At 40.9% G+C, this 20,392-nt stretch overlaps 1 protein-coding gene across 1 annotated transcript in view; it reads left to right on the top strand.

The window, feature by feature from the left end:
- Positions 1-20,392, top strand: part of CCDC171 (coiled-coil domain containing 171) — a 215,909-nt gene that overhangs the window by 3,376 nt on the left and 192,141 nt on the right. Inside the window, 3 exon segments of the mRNA XM_054178071.1 lie at positions 3,250-3,388; positions 5,047-5,221; positions 8,803-8,984. Of these exon segments, the coding sequence (XP_054034046.1) occupies positions 3,250-3,388; positions 5,047-5,221; positions 8,803-8,984 (496 nt within the window).

The raw sequence follows: 20,392 nt of genomic DNA, 5'->3' as shown, positions 1-20,392 counted from the left end.
TGAAGGTGTACACACTGGCCATCCAATGTGTAAGAATTCTCACATGACTGTATGAGACATGACTTAGAGAAGGGCTTCCTGTCTTTGGTTAGTAACTCTGACCTTGCAGAGTGTTTTTTTTGCATTAGCTGATGTGGTAGAGGCTGGATTTTTAAGTCTTGCACATAGCTCTTATGTTTTATAACCTGGCATGTGTTTGACACAAGTACAGTAAGCTTTAATTCATTCTGTTTATCTCAGCTGTGAGAGCTGTTTGTTACTAATATCTAATTATGCAAAACTGAATTATGTGAGAACAGCAGAATTTCCGTAAACATGAACTTTGGTTAGGAAATCAGACTGCATATGCCTTTTTAAGCTGGAGAAGCAAAACTCCACTACTGGCTAATAAACGAAGCAAAATTTTTGTCTTACAAAATTTCATTTTCTGCCACATGTGGAGGAAAAGCTAGTAAGAAACTTTATCTGCAGTGTTCTTGTTCACTAAAGCTGTCTGACTTCTGAAGTGAATTTAAAATTTTTGAGTTACAAAAAATTCTTCTGCAATATAAAGCTATTTCACCTGCTTACTTGCTTTTTTGTAGAATCTTGAAGTACTGGAAAAATGGTGTCTTGGATCAAGCTGTAGTTGGTAAAATGTGATCTTAGTTTGGAACCAGTGATCAATGCATTATTAATACATGAAAAAAGAAGTATAAAGCATTCTCTGACTTCCTGTTACACTGCAAACCATCCATGCCTTGAAACTTTCCAGGGATTTTGTGTGGTTTTGTTTTTGGTTTAAACTTTCAGGAACTTTATGCTTGTAGCACTTCTATGTGTAATATGAATATGGAAGGAAGAATTTCCTACAACAGGTAGTAACAAGCTTTCATAAAGTACTGAATGTGCTGGTGTGCTGTGATGATTCAAGAAAATATCACAGAAATAAAATTTTTTAAATAAAATCAAGATTTGCCTTAAGAATTCTGAAGTAGACAAATGAAATGATGAAATGGCTAACAATATTCCCTTGGATGTTGTTTGCTGTGTTTTTTTTTTTGGCAATTAAATTTGATTCTGTACTAAGAACAGAAAGAAGGTTTTAGGGTTTTGCACTGCTTTTTAAACTTTTAGTAATGGCATTGTGAATTTAGAAGCTATGCAGAAAATCCTGTTCTAAAATGCTGTTTAATGCTCCGCCCCCCCCAGCAGTTACTTCTGTGCTGCTGTATGTTAATGGTCTTCTGTACATTTTTCATTTCTATGATGTCCTTAATTTATTAATACTGAGGCTGTTACTTGCTCTCTGTGCAAGAAGTATTAAGTATCACCGGGTTTGAAGAAACTGAACAACTTCACCACTGCCCACAAACTAACAAAATGGTTACCTTTTCCGTAACCCTTGCCTCTTGTCCTGATTCTCACTAGTTTTCAATTTGGATTCTGTTCTCCTTAACCCATGCTTTGCTGGCTTTGTTGCTGTCTGGCCTTTAGCTGCCTTTAGTTGAGATTGCTACTTCATCTCTGAATTAATTGACTTGCCTTTGATCTGTGTTTTTCTCTTGAAAAAATAAATGTCTACCAAAACTGTTATATGACCTCTACAAACAAGCTTTTGTACAATTTTACAGATGCTCCAGCTGTTCAGGTCCTTCTTATTTTTCGCTTGATTGACCACAGTCTCTTATTGCAGTAGCCAGGAGTCACATAAAATAGCAATAAGTGATTTTAACTTGTCGCTGATCTTGTGCCCTTTTGAGTCATATTGGTTCCTTTGTGTATGGCTTTCGTAGTAAATGCTGAACGCTGATAACGTGCCTCTAGATACAGGTTGCAGTGAATGCAGGTTTTAATGATCCCTTGTTCTTAAATTTATTAAATACATGAAAATGTGTTAAGTACATGGCACCCTGTGGAACAATTACAAATGGCATACAATTATTCTGATCTCATACAGGAGGTTTGTCTGTTCTTAAATGGAAATAGACTTAGTATTTTGTAAATGATGAAATACTTACAGGCTGCATCTAAAAATGTGAAATTTCATCCTTTGTTACTAGTAATGACTTTATAGGCAGCACTTAATGTAAATTATTATTCCCCTTGCTGATGGCATTTTTATCTCTTTTGCTAATGAACTTCAGTGAGAACATGTACATCATCAGGTAGAGTTATTGTGGAAAATGTTAATGTTGCCTATACACAAACCTGAGGTTGGACTGACAATTTTTTATTTAGAAAAACCCAAAAAAACCCATGGACTCCTTTCTGCAATTAATATTTAAGACTTCATGTAGACAAAAGTAAGATAGTATTTTCAGTTCTATATGAAGTTATGTCAGCTTTGTGCTTAACCTAATTACGTGTCTTCTAACAGTATATTACATATTTAGTTGTCCTGACAGCTTGTGCATTTGTGTGGATCAACTAATTATTGCAGCCAGGTGTGCATATTTAAAATAATGTAAAAGTGGATGTATATAAACTAATGTGAAACCTGATTTTTAACTCCTGAAGTAATGTAGAAGTTGTCCACTTTGAAGGTACTATAATTACATGTAAGGTTATTAAATTTGTTTAATTAAATATTTATTTTTAATATTATAGACTTTTTAATACTCTTGCTTTGACTATTTTAATACTACTTGTTGTGCTCAAGGGCAGATACTTCTAATTGCCCAGTGGGTTTTCTTTTAACTGAAATAGTAGTGGAAATGAAGATGCTGGGTATTTTAGAGGACTGGATCTTTAATTCCTGTTGTCTTTGTGAGTGATTTCTTGTGTGTAATTTAAATGTATTTATATTTGAAGAAGAAGCGTGGATGAAGCAATTCTCATTCCACATATGTGCAGTCATTTCATGACAGAGGTTGTTTTGCGATGGTAATCCATGTTGAAAAATGATATTTACTGCGGGAGACAAAGGAAAACTTGCTAGTAATTTTAATTTAAGCAATTGGAATGATGTTCTTTAAGTATCCTGAAAGTTTATTGAATCAATAATAATGAAAAAAAACATGTTGTGCTTAAGTCAACTTTGGAAAACCCAGTGTGCAAATCTAAGTTCCTACTGCTACATCTCTTTTCTTGCACAAAATAGCAGTTCTATACAATCTGTTTTTCAAAGACCATTAGAGATACAACTGTGTGGCATTTTACTTAGGTGGATGTTCAGAACTTCACACTTAAAATCTGATAATTCAAATAAGGGATCATTAAAACTTAAAAGGAATGCTCATGTCTTTTGAAAATATTAATATTTTACAGCTTATATAATGCCAACTGTGAGTCACGGTTACTACAAACCAGCAATGAATCTGAACTGGAAACTGCTGAAGTTCTGAGAAGGAAACTCTGTCAAGCTAACAAAGAAAAATTAGACTTAGCCATTAAACACAATCAAGAAGTAAGGACCTTTTTTTATTTGCTTTATTTTACGCTTGGAATAAATATAATCATGCTTCATTAAAAAAATACTATTCTGTGGTGCATGATAAGCATAATCATTAGCTGAAAAACAACAAGGAAAATGGCACTGTATAGACCTCTTACCCGTTCACAGGAATTCTTAAGCCCTTCTGCTAGCGTTGTTAGTGGTTGAAGCTGCACCAAAAGATTGCAGACTTTCTGCAGGGAGAGGAGTCACTGCCACTACCATTAGTTTGTTAGATAAAATTGCCTGGTGACATAAGTAAAATCCACAGCTTGAATCTAGTTGTATAAAAGCTTACTTTTTTTTTTTTTTTTTTAAATTTCTCCCCCTGTGTCTTACCCTCCCCCTGTCCCAGACTATTAGAGTATTGCTTTAATTCTGCAGAAGTCATTTGCACTTCATAAACCTAGTACAGTCTTCTCTATAAATGGATCCCTGGATTTAAAGAAACCCCAAACTGGCCACCTCTTTACATTGAAAATTTGAAAACTGAGGGTGCTCAAGGGTCTTCTGCACCATTTTGCTGTTGTAGTTTGCACCACAAAGTCAAGCTGCATTTTGAGTAGGTAACCTACTTGAGAGAGTGTGGTTGTGGTGTTGTTTCCCCACCTCCCCACCCCCCCCTTTATTTTATCCATTTCCTATATAGTTATCAACAATGGAAGTGCGTAAGTTACCTGCTTACGATATTGAAGTCAAGAGGCTATTGCAGATGTTCTAAAGAAAGACACATTTTACTTTGTACCTTCTTGTGTTAAAATAGCTTTAGCTTGATTTTCTGGACCCAGTTTTTGGCAGCAGTGACTAGACTATATTTCTTAATCTGGATAAGGTCACTTCTTGAAGATTTTCCATTCTTCATCTGTCATCTGTTAAATTTATTTAAGTGTCTTTGAATTGTTCTGGTTGGAAAAGAACTCTAAGATCATTAAGTCCAACTGTTAACGCAACACCTCTGTGGCCATTAAACCACATCCTGATGTGCCATGTCCACAGATTTCCTTGAACACCTCCAGGGACAAAGACTCCACCACATTCCTAGACAACCTATTCCAATGCCCGACCATTTTCTAAAAAGAAATATCTCCTAATACAATCTAAACCTCCCCAGGCACAGTTTCAGTCTTCTGCTTGACTACTGAAGATTATTAGACTGAAATTTATGTTCATATGTATACTTGTGAGTTATTAGATGTCTGATACTCTAGCATCCCAACATGATTGTTTTTCTAGTGGTAAATTTAAAGAAAGTTACCAGAAAATTTGCTGTGGAATATAGCGTGTCTATTGCTGCACTTTTTACTTTGAGGTACAGGAAGATGACAGTGTTATGACTTTTATTTTTTTAAGATAGTGTATTTTTGGTAAAATGGAGGAGTATAATTAAGGTACATGATATTTGTCTAGGAATAGGAACAGTTTGCATGAAAGCAAATTAAAGCACTTAGTCTGCATAAATGTGTATTTGCAAGACTACTTTTCAAAATGGGGCAGAAGGGAAATGTAAAAGAAATGAAAAATACCTTTTAAAAAAAGTATCCTGTAGGTGTATTTATGTAACATGATGCATTTTTTTTCAAAGGAACATTGCTGCATGTTTTTTGAAACAAATTTACAAATTTGTTGTTTAGCTGTCCAGCTATGAAAGCCAGATAGTCAAGTTACGGTCAGAAATTGAGAAAGGAGAGGCTCTTCGACAAAATCTAGAGTATGAATTGGCAGTTGCCAGAAGAGATGCTCGCTTGAAAGTGTGTGCTGCAGAAGAGGAGTTAAGTGATGCAAAAATCAAACTTGTTGAACTGCAAGGTAAGTTTCAGAAAAGCAAACATGAAACAATGGCTAAGTCAGTTCCAAGTCAGGAATGCAAGTGAGAAGCTGTGACTTAATAAAATGTTCTAGTTGTTGCTGTTTTTCTTGGATTTCTCTTGTTTTTCCCATCTCTTACCTGTGTGCTTTTAAAAACTTGGAGTTTACATATGTCTGTCTCACATGTGAATTAAAACAAACCAGCTAAATCTCTCAACCCCTTCTTCTCTTGCCCTTTACCCTCTGTTGTTCTTTCTGTCACTGCTGTCTTTGTACAGATTAGTAATCATGGTGGCTGTCTCCATATCGTGGTTATCATAATGTCCAGCAGTTCTTCCTTTTCCATTTCAAGTTTAAAAAAAAAAAAAAAAAGTGTTCATTTTTTACAGTATTTCCAAAAGTCATTCTGCTTTCATTCCCCTTTTCAAAATTTTCATGCTTTTAATTGCTCATGTCTGTTTTAGCTTGGAAGGGACCCTTAAAGATCATCTACTCCAACCCTCCTGCAGGCAGCAGAGACATCTTTAACTAGATTAGGTTGCTCAGAGGTCCATCCAACCTGACCATGAATGTTTCTGGAGATGGGGCATCCATCACTGTTTTGGGCAACATGTTCCAGTGTTTTGCCACCATTGCTATAAAAAATTTTTTTGTGGCCCTACTCTGGACCTGCTTTCTTGTGCTGAAGCTTCAGATCTGAGCAAAAGTGGGGTCTCACCAAAGTGTAGCAAAGGAGCAGAATTGGCTCCCACGACCTGTTAGCCACACTTATTTCTGTGCAGCCTGGGATATTGTTAGCCTGGGCTGCAAGTGGGCATTGCTGGCTCATGTCCAGCTTTTCATTCACTGGTACCTCTAAGTCTTTCTCTGCAGGGCTGCTCTCAATCCTTGATCTTCAGCCTGTATTAATATTGAGAACTGCCCCTATCCAGGTGGAAGACCTTGCAGGTGGTCTTGTGGAATCTCATGGAGTTCACAGTGGTCAATTTCTTAAGCTTGTCCAGGTCCCTTTAGATGGCACCCTGTGCCTCTGGTGTCATCTGCATCAGTCAGCCTCGTGTCATCTAACTTAATGTACACGCAACCCTGCTGCATCATTGAGATACCAAAGAGTACATTGAGATACCAAAGAGTACTGGTCCCAGTACAGAGCATTGAAGGACATCACTTCTCACCAGTCTCCACCTTCATACTGAGCCATTGATCACTACCTTCTAGATGTGACCATCCAACAAATTAATTGTCCACTGAATAGGCCATCCATTAAATCTGTATCTCTCCAATTTAGAGATGTGGATCTCATTGTGTTTGTTTCTCTTTATAGGTAATGGAGTATGTGCGTTGTGACAGTAGTGTGTGGAAGGGAAGGTTTATACCTAGGCTTTTTTTTTCCTACTATTTTTGTATTCAGAAACTCAGATTTCCTTGGTACTCCTCAACAGAGAGATATTTCTCATTCTTACAAGTAAATGAAGTACATTTTTCATTACCTAAGTAAATACGATAGCTTTTTAATCTAGTACATGAAATGCTTTTGCGAATTTGCTGAACCTTTGATGTTCTGCAAAGAGTTTAGAGCACTCTTTGTGCTAAGAATGGAAGGAGATTTGGAAACCTGTAAATACTGAAAGTACCAGAGGTATTTAAGATAATTAGAAAGCTGAACTTTTCAATCCTTTGGAGAATATGAACACATACAAAGTAATCTTATGGATTGGAAATTGGAAGAAGGCAATTTTTATTTTTTTTTTTCTCCTATGATCACAAGTTGAAATGTTTGAACTGCTGATTTATCACTTAGACGAAAGCCAGTGCATGCGTATTTTACTGCTAATTTGCCAACTTAGGAGTGAGTAATGTGTGTATATTTTAAAATACTTTAGGTCTTGTTTTATGATTAATTTTTTGGTTTAGAAAATTCATTAACTGCAGTACTGAGCACAGCTAGCCCATTTTAGTGGTGGGTGTGGGTCTGCAGGGTGACCTGTGTGGGAAAAAAGGTCTGGGCCTGCCCAGAGGTGATCCTGGTCAGCTTCACAATGGGTAAATCTACTTACCACTGTGTGCCAAACTGCTCACCAGAGAGCACGTGGTATCCCTTCCAAAACATGTTTCAGAAAGGGTGGTAAATGCCAAGAAGAAGAGAAAAAGGAGAATAAAAGAAACAGCAGGAGAGACACAAGCAGAGCAGCAGCCTGAGTTGGTGCTTGGGCCAAAGTAGTGACTACCCTTAACAGGCACCAAGAGGCAGGATTTAGAAGGGTGCTGTTGCTGGTGTAGGAACACAGTGACAGCAAGTCTGTTGTGCTGTCTGACTTTCTTGAAGGCACTGGGCTAATATGTGTTGAGAGAATTGGAGAACAAAAAGGGGTTTACAAGAAACTTTTTAGAGGGAAATGATGTTTTCCTAAATCTGTGTGTGCTAGCTTTTTTCAATAGCGGATATTAGTGAATGGAAGTCTGTTAACTGACAGTGATTTACACTGATTGAAGTTCCTCTGACTGGTGGGATTTTTCCTTTGACAGGTGCCAAAGAAGTCAAATCATCATGGTGTTGCTTTTTGATTCTTTATAACTTTACTGGACACTTGGAGCCTTCCACCCTTTGTGGCTTTGTTGTGACCCCAGCTTATCTCCTTGAAGGAAGGGCCTTATTGGTGGCTTATCTGCTTCCCTATTTTTTCCAAACTATTTTTCATCTGCCCTCGGTGAGGCTTGACTTTGCCTTTGCCATCTGATAGTCCTTTCTCAGTGTTCCGTGGATTCTCTGTACCATCTTAATTTGCCTCCTGTACATGTTAACCTTCTCTGAATAGGAAGAAATTGGGGGTTGGACTAGATGACCTTTGAAGGTACCTTCCAACCCAAATCAGTCTGATTCTGTGAAATGTCAGAAAACTGGCATGAATTGAAATCTCTTAGAAAGTGGCAATCGCTTAAATGCCCATGTAGCTAGTTGTGTTCAGCAAAATGAAAAGCTGATACAAGGTACTGTCATCTGAGAGTCAATTTGTAAAATAAGCAAGTTCTACCTACTCAAACTGCTTAAATAAGTGGGCATAGGTGTGGCAATGCCAGCGATGAGCAGTGTGAGCAATCTGGCAGTGTAGGCCTAGAGCCTGACATGGTGGTAGGCCTTGCTCAGCCTAAATGCAGAAGTGGCTAGCAGTGTAGCAAAACAGTGCTGTGCCTGCAGCATGTAACTGAAGCAGGACACTGGTAGCTATAAACGTTCAAATTGTTGGAAATAAGCTGACCAAATGTTGTAGAACTCTGAAATGAAGTCCTTGATGCTATGGAGGCCTCACTTGAAAAAGTTACCTGACATTCCTGTTACTTTCCAAAAGGAGAAGATCTTTAATCTATAAAAATCTTTAAAGCATTCCTGTGTCCTTGTGTGAAAGATGCCATAGGTACTTTGAATTCGGTAATTTCTTTGTAGTGAAGGTGGAGCTCACTGGTGCTGCAAGTGTTAATGTTCCACAAGATGTCACAATGCACAGAACAACTGACAGTTGTTACACACTTTTTCCTGAACGTGCTTTGCAGTGCTATTTGTCCTCTTTTTCTCTAAACAACAGTATTGAATGAAAAGCTTCAGCAGAAAGTGGTAGAAGCAGAGAAAACATTTTGTGCTGCTCAGCAGAAGTGGAAAGAACAAGAGCAAAGACTTGCAAGTGAGAAGAATGATATCCGCAGAAGTTGTAACAATCAATGCGAATTGCTTCTTAAGGAAAGAACCAAACTAGAAAGTGTTTTGCAGGTATGATATATTAATAGTTGGAAAGTTGTATGAGATGATGTCTGGAATATTTCTTGCCAAATGTGTGCTGGGTTGGGGTTTTCTGGTTTAGGGAAAGAATCCTCCAAACAGCTAAATAATGCAGTATATTTCTGAAGAAGCAGCTTTATGCTTATTGTGTCACAGACTTTCTTGCTTTGATGGAATGTCTTGTGACTAATTTTCATCATAAATACCTAAACCAAGCCATCTGTGCACACTGGTAGTGAGACCCATTTGCACTGTCATGCAAAGCTGAGTTAGTGAAATCAGGGATGCCCATCACCTAGCTTCTCATTCCATTTCCCTTTTGCCTTCCTGAGTCTGGCATTAAATAGCCTGCAAACATGAAAATAATTTGTATAATATGGAGACTACACACTGTCAGGGAACCCAAACAGTGATGATGAGATTTTCATCTATGCATTGTACATTATTAACTCCACAACACATAGCAAAATTTCATGCAGGTCATTTTTCATATTTAGTTAGGAAAAAATAATGGTAAGACATGGCCTTATATTCTGTTTTAGATAGTGTATTTTCATTCTACAGATAGTTCATTTAATTAAGGAAAAAAGTAAATTTTCAATGTTGAGTTGCACTGATATGCTTAAATGTTAAAAAAATAAAACAAGGCTGCATTTTTATACAGTCAAGTTAGTAAAAACTGACCTGTGTTTCAAGGAAATCTAGTAGTAGTATGGTATGGAAGTGCTGAGTTAGCACAATCGACTTAATCTGTTCCACAGGGACACAATTACCCAACTGTAACTGAATAATTACAATTTTTTTAATTGACAGTTGCATTACTGATATCTTAGCAATGTAATGATACCATCTGGGGAAAACTGAGAATGTATTCAGCTATAGTAATCCTTCAAAAAAGTGTAGGGCAGAGGCTCTGTTAAGGCTAACAACCATTTACTTCTATGCATGGTATATGCAGAGAAAATTGCTACTAAGAGATTGACTTTTTTATTTAGCAATACTTTTTCTATATTCCTATTTTCTTCTTTTATAGTCCCATCTCAGATGTGTCAAACTGGTTTTAGTTGGTGTGGGCACTGCTTTCTTCCCACTCAGTCAGCTCCAAGCCCAGGACAGTGCCAAAACGTGTTCCCAAGTGACACAAAATACTGATGCTTGATGGCCAAATTCTGAGAGCAAACTCATGTATTTTACTACATTATGATACTATTGGTCAGATTCTGTGTGGCACCTGTAGGAGTAGCTCTTAAAAATTGGTCAGGGAGAATCTCTTAATTATGTGTATTCAAAGAGTACTGTGTAGTGATTCTTCAACTGTTTGAAGGCCAGACCTGGGAAGAGGTGCAGTAATGAGACCTGAAGCAGAAATCAGGTAGTGTCTGGATGTGTACACAGACTGATAACAGAGTTGCACTCTTATCTTGGTGACCAGAAGCCCTGGTGGTGTACCAAACTTAGTGTTCTCTGAACGAAAGATGAGAAGAAGTTTCCTCTTCTGCCTTCTCCCCAGTAATTTTGTCAATATGTTCAACAGTACTTTGAAGGAACAGTTAGGAGAACCATAAAGGAATGTTTAGGACCCTCCTATAAACCCCCTGGGCTGGGTTAACACAGCCTGCTCTCCCCCAGCATGGAAGTGAGGGAAAGTAATACAAAAAAACCCCTTCTGAGTTGAGATAAAGAGAGTTTTACTATAAATGAGATAATACAAGGCACAATTACTTCAGCCTGTTTTGCAGAAAATTGCAGCAAAATGCAGAAAGAGCAGCCAAAGCCAGTGACCTACCCCTCATCCCCCTGGTCTGTAGCCAGCTCAGTGGAAAAAGGCAGTGATTACCTTGGGTTTTCCTCTTGTTCCTGTGGTGGCCCTGGAGCTGTTCTTCTAGACTACTTTTTCTGTATAGGAGCAACTGATACTGGCACAGGCTGTCTCTGTAGTGCAACTGCCATGCCTAGTGGTCTGTTTGTAGGCCCAGAGACCTCCTCTTCCTCTGTACACTGCACAGCACTAGATAAGCGTGGGCCAGACCCCAACACATTGCAGTGATTTTTATCTCTTGTGAATTTCTGACAGCATCCTTTTTCCAAATATTTTACCAGCTTGTCAGGATTTTGCACTTGCTTACTGGTGACATTCCAAACCACCAGGGATGACCACTGGCCTAGGCAATAACTCATACTCTCCCACATACCCTACCACTCATAATTGTCCAACCCCAGGGCAGGTCTCCAAATGGTGTTCTTGGAAGAAATTTGTGATACTATGATCAAGACCAGGCACACATTTAAGAGATGTGACAGCAGAAGCAGTCTAGTGTTGGTGTCCCAAGGATATTTGAAACCCTCTAAAAGTGGATAAATGTTCTCTTCTGTTCATTAGTTGGGTGACATTACTGATAAATGGTGATGCTGCATACAGAACTCGGCCTAACCAAATAACTGGTGAAATAATCCAGTTCTAACATACCAGGTATGTCATTAAAGAGCACAGTACCATTTCCCCAAGGTGATGGAAAAAAAACACCATAAAGGTTACCATAGAGAATACAAGTAATGCATGACAGGTTGTGTGGCGTAACTGGCAAAAGCAACACAGCCAGAAAAGAACACCTTAACAGGAAGAGATGCAGTGCTGATGGCCAACATCAGGATGCCAGATATGGACTGTGCTGCGTTAACACAGCCTGCACTCACATCCCACCTATCTCACCTCTCACTGACGGTGGGGAAAACGGCCTGGGGGGCAGAATTGCTAGTTGAGATAAGGACGATTTACTACTCTGTTGCAGGGATGTCGGATTAGACAGAAGAAAACAATTAAAAAAAAAATCCCCACCCACAAAAAGCCCCACAAGAAAAAAACCCCAGTGGGATAGAATCCTGTCTGGGAAACCCCATGAGACCCGTGAAATCAAAACCAGAAAGCAAGGGATGAACCCCAGCCCAGAAACTGGGGAAGAAACACGAAAAAAACTGGAACAAGGAATGTTCACAGTATCACAGTATAACCAAGGTTGGAAGAGACCCCAAGGATCATCAAGTCCAACCTGTTCCAACAGACCTCACAACTAGACCATGGCACCAAGCGTCACGTCCAATCTCCTCTTGAACACCTCCAGGGACGGTGACTCCACCACCTCCCTGGGCAGCCCATTCCAATGACGAATGACTCGCTCAGTGAAGAACTTTTTCCTCACTTTGAGTCTAAACCTTCCCTGGCACAGCTTGAGACTGTGTCCCCTTGTTCTGGTGCTGGTTGCCTGGGAGAAGAGACCAACCCCTTCCTGGCTACAACCACCCTTCAGGTAGTTGTAGAGGGCAATGAGGTCACCTCTGATCCTTCTCTTCTCCAGGCTAAACAATCCCAGCTCCCTCAGCCTCTCCTCATAGGGCTTGTGCTCAAGGCCTCTCACCAGCTTTGTTGCCCTTCTCTGGACACGTTCAAGTGTCTCGATGTCCTTCTCAAACTGAGGGGCCCAGAACTGGACACAGTACTCAAGGTGTGGCCTAACCAATGCAGAGTACAGGGGCACAATGACCTCCCTGCTCCTGCTGGCCACACTATTCCTAATACAGGCCAGGATGCCATTGGCCTTCTTGGCCACCTGGGCACACTGCTGGCTCATGTTTAGGCGGGTGTCAATCAGCACCCCCAGGTCCCTCTCCGTTTGGCAGCTCTCCAGCCACTCTGACCCCAGCCTGTAGCTCTGCATGGGGTTGCCGTGGCCAAAGTGCAGCACCCGGCACTTAGACTTATTAAATGCCATCCCATTGGACTCTGCCCATCTGTCCAGTCGGTCAAGGTCCCTCTGCAGAGCCTTTCTACCCTCTAACTGACCAACATCTGTTCCCAACTTGGTGTCATCTGCAAACTTGCTGATGACTGACTCAACCCCCTCATCCAGATCATCAATGAAGATGTTAAAGAGGATGGGGCCCAGCACTGATCCCTGGGGGACGCCACTGGTGACTGGCCGCCAGCCGGATGTGGCACCATTCACCACCACTCTCTGGGCTCGGCCCTCCAGCCAGTTCCTAACCCAGCACAGAGTGTTGTGGTCCAAACCACGAGCTGACAGCTTAGCCAGCAGTTTACTGTGGGGGACGGTGTCAAAGGCCTTGCTGAAGGTCCAGGTAGACTACATCCACAGGCCTCCTCACATCCACCAGACGGGTCACCTGATCATAAAAGATCAGGTTGGTCAGGCAGGACCTGCCCTTCCTAAATCCATGCTGGCAGACCTGAGCCCTTGGCGATCCTTCAGGTGTGTAGTTATTGCTGCCAGGATAATCTGCTCCATCACTTTCTCTGGCACTGAGGTCAGGCTGACTGGCCTGGAGTTTCCAGGTTCCTCCATCCGACCCTTCTTGTGGATGGGGACCACACTGGCCAGTTTCCAGTCATCTGGGACCTCTCCAGTGAGCCAGGACTGGAGGAAAATGATGGAGAGCAGCTTGGCCAGCTCATCTGCCAGCTCTCTCAGCACCCTAGGATGGATCCCATCCGGTCCCATGGACTTATGGGTGTCCAAGTGGCTCAGCAGGTCCCGGACTAATTCCTCATGGATTTCTGGGGCATTACACTGCTCCCCGACCCTATTACCCAGCTCAGGAGGCCACTCATCCTGGACTCCTACCTTGCTGTTAAACATTGAGGCAAAGAAGGTGTTCAGGACCTCAGCCTTTTCCTCATCTTTGGTCACCATGTTCCCCTCCAGGTCCAGTAAGGAGTGGAGGTTCTTCTTGCCCTTCTTTTTAGAGTTGATGTATTTGTAAAAATGCTTTTTATTGTCTTTCACAGAGGTGGCCAGCTTCAGTTCCAGCTGGGTCTTTGCCTCTCTAATTTTATTCCTACATAATCTAACCACTTCCTTGAACATACCTCAAGAAGCCTTCCCCTCCTTCCAAAGGTGGTACAGCCTCTTTTTTTCCCTTAATTCCTCCAGGAGCTGCTTGCTCATCCAGGCCGGTCGCCTTCCCCGCCGGCTCATCTTTCGGCACATGGGAACTGCCAGTTCCTGTGCCTTCAAGAGCTCCTGTTTGAAGTAGGTCCAACTCTCCTGGACCCCTTGGTTCATGAGGGTTGGTACCCAGGGAACTTTACAAATAAGTTTCTTAAAGAGGCTGAAGTTTGCGCTCCGGAAGTCCAAGGTGAAGGTTCTGTTGGTGCTCCTCCCTATCTCCCTGCATATTGAAAACTTCACTATCTCATGGTCAGTGCACCCTAGGCAGGCTCCCATGGTCACATCTCCCACTAGCCCTTCCCTATTGGAGAGCAGCAGGTCAAGCAGAGCCTGTCCCCTGGTAGGCTCGCTTAACAGCTGCGTCAGGAAGCAATCCTCTATCCGCTCCAGGAATCTTCTGGACTGCCTTCTCTCTCCTGAATGAAGTTCCCAGCAGATACCTGGCAGGTTAAAGTCACCCACGAGGACAAGATCTGATGATCTTGAAACAGCCTCCAGTTGTTTGTAGAATAATTCATCAACCTCCTCATCCTGGTTGGGTGGTCTGTAACAGACTCCAACCAGGATGTCAGATTTGTTGGGCTGCCCTCTGATTTTAACCCACAGGCTCTCAATTCCCTCATCTTCCACCTGAAGTTCTGAGGCAGAAAGTGTCTCCCTAATATACAAAGCCACCCCTCCACCTCTTCTCCCTCGCCTATCCCTCCTAAAGAGCCTGTAGCCCCCCAGTGTAGCACTCCAATTGTGCCTGTTGTCCCACCATGTTTCTGAGATGGTGACTATATCATAGTTGCCCTGGTGGATTAGGGCCTTCAGCTCATCTTGCTTATTGCCCAGGCTGCGTGCATTGGTGTACATGCACTGCAGCTGGGCTCCCGACCAGTTACAAACTGTTGAGTGTATTACAAGTCCCACAAACCCTGGCCAACCCCTTTTCTGTCGTGCAGCGAGCATGGCTTGGTATGGTGTGGAATATAGATCCATCCTGCTCTGTTGCTTTGCACCACGGGGTTGGGAGGCAGCCCTGTCCTCCTGTCTGTTTTCCCCCTACTAGGACAAGTCAGCTTAAACCAATATACCATAATCCCATGATTTGGGGGGGGGGGGGGATAACAGGGGGGGAAAGAGCCAAGGACAGAATGTTGATTGACAGGCAACACCCTAAGGTCCTCAAACCAACAGAAACATGATTCAGTTTAATTTAGAGTTGATCCTTCAAAAAAGTACAGTTAGGTACAGACTGTGAAGAAACCTGGTTTTAGATACAGCATTCTTTTTTTAACTTGTTAGGTAAAGCAGACTAAGAGTGGAGCTTTGGCTCTTGAGTTCTGGCTATGAGTAGGCTGACTTAGATTGAAGAGACTCCAGAATGGACTTGTCTTCTGTTCTAATATAGTGTTGTGCAGAAGCCACGTTCAGCGAGTTTAGTACTGTATGAAAAGCTCAGTGTTGGAGAGGTATGCTCTCAAGTGGTGTCTGGCCTCAGATCAAAAGGAGCAGTGGACTGCATGTTCTCTTTGTATGGATGTGTTTTCAGCAATAAAGGTGATCTGCAGTAGCAGGTGTTTGGTGGGTAAATGTATTAAAGCTAGAAAATTGTTTGTTCTTGAGGTAAAACTGATTCACTACTATGTGTCAACTGCTAGCCTGCTTTCACTGGTAGAAATAGTCTCTTCTCCTGGTTTGCTTTTGTAGCTGTTCTTCTGCCCATTATGCTAGTTATAGACTTTAAGTATACTTAAAAAATTCCAGCAAATTGCAAATACGTAAATAAATGGTAAAGATGGATGTGATTGCTTTAGTTGTTGCTTTAAAGCTTCTTGATTTAAATTTGGCAGATAAATGTCAGAAGGATCTGTACTTGGAAATTATGGCTTCTATTGTGATCCAGTCCTTTGTGTTACGTATTTTCAGACCTATTTTAAATACTGTTATAGTTACTCTGAGTTATGAAATTAAAGCTAGATATAACAGATTTAATTTAGGTCTTAGTATCTATATAGAAATGAGATTTGAAGCATGTATGCAGATTCTGGTTGGAAAAGCTGCACTTCATGACCCTGTACTGTAATTCTGAACTTGGCTGTGAAAATGCTGAGGTAGGCATGGAAATGAAGTCAGATTAATCTCTTGAAATGTATCTGTAGGATATGGAGGGAAAGTAATCCTCTCTGCTTTGTAACAGGTTTGTAGCATGCTTTATTGGGTATGTTTAGCATGCTACCCACCTTATAATAAAAGATGTTTGAGTTCAGTAGTAAGTGCAAGAGCATCACCTTGTGGTTAGCCAGAATGTGGTAGTCCTTCACAGAAGCAATCAGTTTTAACTTGGACTAGTTTATTAAATAGTTTTCATTATACTTAATTCTGAAAACATCAGCAACATTTTTTCCTAAGCAGACATAGATAGTGTATATATACAAGTGTATCTGTATGCTGTGTATATATTTTATTTATTTATTTATTTATATTTTTAAGTAGTGAAGTATGTTTCCCTTTGCATTTTCTGAGTGTAGATGACTGCTGGGATAGTCTTGTGCAGTTTTGTACCAAGTCTGAAAAGTTTGGAGGATTCTTTAAAATTCTAAAATCTAATGGAAAGAAACATTGGCAAGATACTTCAGGCCAAATTGGAGGATTCGTTTAAAATTAGTCCATATCCAAGTATACTATTTTTGCAATCATTTGATTTACTGAGGTTCCCATTGTTTTGTCCCTGTGTGTTTCACATGCATGCTCCCTGTTATCTTTTCAGAGGATACAAAAAACCATTGTGCCACAAGGTCTGCATGAAAGAAGAGAGAAAATAAACTTACTTTTTTCAGCTACTACTTGGTGGAAGAGTCATGATTCTCATATTGTCATATTTGAGTGGCCAAAACTTTCTACCTTCCATCTGAAGGAACTTCTTAAATTAATTTCCCAAACTTCTGGAAAGACTTGTATTTCTTTAGTCTTGTTATAAATGGGCTGCACAAGAAAATTTCCAAGTTTCTTGTGAGAGTTGTTTTATTAAAAAAGAAGCAAGCAAAGAAACAGCGCGCTGAGCTGCAGAGACTCCCCGCAACAGATACCTCCAGTCTCTGCCAAAAAAAGGCACCTTGCAAATCCTAACTTTTCTTTATATAGCTACACTGTCTACATATGCATGCTTATGCTTAATAGAAGGCAGGGATATGATAATGAGTTCTAGCAATTTCTTGGGTTTCTTGAGTAGTAACTTTCCTTGTAGTGGGGGTCACAGATAAGGTTCGTCTTCTCACACAAGTACAATGAAGTCTTTCAAGAGTACTGCTGTGTCCAGGCCTTCCTTATCTAAAATAAGCATTCCATGGCTTTGGGAAGATTCGTACAAGGCTCCTCGTCAAAACCAAAACAGTCTAAACATTTTCTTTCTGTTCTCAAAAGAAGCCAACTGTCCAGCCTTGACACTCCACCTGTAAAGATGAATTCCACAACACAAATCACAAACCATTGTTGCATTTATAACAGTCTTCATGTATAAACACGGTTTTGTCCAACTTAAATCTTTCAAGGAGTCATTCTAAATGAATAATTCATTTTCTCCTCCTTCTTGCTCAGCCAATGCCTTATAATTAGTAATATCTAGGAATGAGATTACGGGTTCTAAAAGCAATAGCAGAATTTGCAGACTGACTGGTTTACCTTCACAGTGTGTATCTTGCCATGATGTTGAACTGTGGTAAATGAACAGGAGGACTTACTGTAATCTTTGTGTTTTGCACAAAAAGTAATTTTAACAAATTTGGTCTACAAAGTCCTTCAACTGAATCACTGGACTTATAGGTTGGTTTTGATGCTAATTATAGGAAAGCTTATTCCTATCCACTAGACCAAAGCTTACTTTTTTTCTTTTCCTTTTTTTCCCTTTCCCCCACCTTGTTTTTCTGGGTTTCTAGATAGAAAAAGTCTTTCCCAGAATAGCAGTGTGGTGGTGAGAGAAAGTTCAGTTCTCACCCCCACACAAAGAGACCACGGCTAACCCAGTCGGAGAAGCAGAAATGGATAAGAGCTATATTTACAAGCAGGACGAAATGCAGATTAATATATACACAATATACAATATTTACAATATTTACAGAAATATACAGCAAAGAACGTAATACAGAAAAAAAACTTTCTCTCCTCCAGCCAGGAGGGTCCCCCCCTGTACCCTCTTTCTCCCCCTACCTCCCTTTTTTCCCAAAAAGGGTTAGAGAGCAAGAAAAAGGTAATTATTAAGGAGGAAATTCTGTTAGCTCAAAGCGTATGCAAGAATTAGTTTCTTATCTGGTTAGCTCAGTTAATTCAAGGTCAACTCCATACAGCACAGCTGTTGCTCAGAGAGAGAGATGAGACAGACTGAAAAAGACAGACTGAAGTGACTGAGATTCAAACTGAACTAAAATTTAAAGTTGCATTCTACCTATCTACCAATGAAATTTGTTTAGAATATCTTGTTTTCACTATTTCACCAAAACATTCAGCCAGAGTGTTCCAGTAACTGTCCCTTTCTTAAAGGCACAGCCTAAAACTGTCACAATCTACCCTTCTAAACAATTTCATTGGCTGCTCGTACTGTCCATCTAAAACAATCTAAAACAATATTTACAGTTTGTAAGTAAAGTTCATAGTCCATGTTGGCTATCCTCAGATGTAGATGATTCAGAAGTCCAAGAAAATCAGGAAATAAGAAAATGGAAAACAGTTTGTCTCTTCGCAGATGAAGCAAAGAAAAGGGAAACAGGGACTCTCAGTTGACTCAGGGCTCTCAGGGTTTGTGCACGGTAGATTCCTCATGGATTCTTCCTTTGGGCACGATGTATCTGTACAACAATCTGAAATTAAACTCTCAGCTAAAGTTAAATTTCTTTGTGGAATACACTGAATTTCACCATTGTCTTGCATTACCCAGTAAGTGTGACCAGGACCTTCAGCTGAAACCACACCTCAGACAGGTTTAGCCTCTCCTGAGGGAGAAAATACCCAAACAGTTTTACCTAACAGATTATTTTCTCTGACAACAGGAACTCTATCACCTTCTACGTTCTGTAGCAGATCTGAATGTGCCGGTCCAGCTCGGTTTACTGAACCTCTACTATTTACCAGCCAGGTTGCTTGTGCTAAATGTTTTTCCCAGTTTTAAAAAGATCCACCCCCCATGGCTTTGAGAGTGGTCTTCCACAAACCATTGTAGCATTCAATTTTCCCTGCAGCTGTTGCATAGTAGGGAATGTGGAAAATCCACTCAATGCCGTGTTCTTTGGCCCAATTCTTTACAAGGTTGTTCTTGCAGTGAGTTCCATTGTCTGACTCAATCCTCTCTGGAGTTCCGTGTCTCCACAGGATTTCTCTCTCCACACCAAGAATGGTGGTGTGTGCAGTTGCATGTGGAACTGGATTAGTTTCCAGCCATCCAGTGTTTGCCTCTACCAGGGTAAGCACATATTGCTCACCAGAACAAGAGCGTGGTAGAGTGATATAGTCGATCTGCCAAGCTTCACCATACCTGTACTTGGACCATCTGTCACCATACCACAAGGGCTTAATTCGCTTTGCCTGCTTAATAGCAGCACAAATGTCACAGTCATGGATGACTTGTGTGATAGCATCCATGGAAATGTCGATGGATCTGTCACGAGCCCATTGGTAGGTTACGTCTCTGCCTTGATGTCCTGATGCATCATGAGCCCACCGAGCTAAGAATATCTCACCTCGGTGTTTCCAGGCAAGATCAAGATCTGAGTCCATGTCTACTTGAGAAACTCTTGCAGCTAGATCTGCCTGATGGTTGTGTTGCTGTTCCTCAGTAGCTTTGCCTTTAGGAATATGAGCATCAATGTGTCTCACCTTCACTGGAATTCTCTCGATCAGCAATGTCCTGCCACAGGTCAGCTGCCCAAACAGGCTTTCCTTTTCTCTGCCAACCATTCTTTTTCCAGTCCTTTAGCCAGCCCCACAGAGCATTGGCTACCATCCATGAGTCGGTGTAGAGAAAAGGCTTTGGCCATCTCTCACCTTCAGCTACGTCAAGAGCTAGCTGGACACCTTATACCTCTGCAAACTGACTGGATACCCTTCTCCATCCTTTGCTTCTGCAACTCGGCGTGTTGGACTCCACACGGCAGACTTCCACCTTCGCTTGTTCCCAGCTAGATGACAGGAACAGTCTGTGAACAAAGCATATTTCTTTTCATCATCAGAAAGGTCATTATAAGGAGGAGCTTCCTCAGCATGAGTTACTCTCTCCTCTAGAGGTTTAGTACCGTTGGTATCTTCAGGCCAACTTGAGATCACCTCCACTAGACCAGGTCTTTCAAAATTTTCCATTTGAGCTCTCTGTGTTATGAGAGCCATCCACTTGGACCAGGTGGAATCTGTGGCATGATGTGGTGTGACCTTTGCCTTTGAACATCCAATTCAAAACTGGTAATC

The sequence above is a fragment of the Dryobates pubescens genome, chromosome Z (assembly GCF_014839835.1).
Source record: "Dryobates pubescens isolate bDryPub1 chromosome Z, bDryPub1.pri, whole genome shotgun sequence".
NCBI classification, from domain to species: Eukaryota; Metazoa; Chordata; class Aves; order Piciformes; family Picidae; genus Dryobates; species Dryobates pubescens.
The sequence above is the reverse complement of the archived record's forward strand: the minus strand, read 5'-3'. Positions and strand labels throughout refer to the sequence as shown.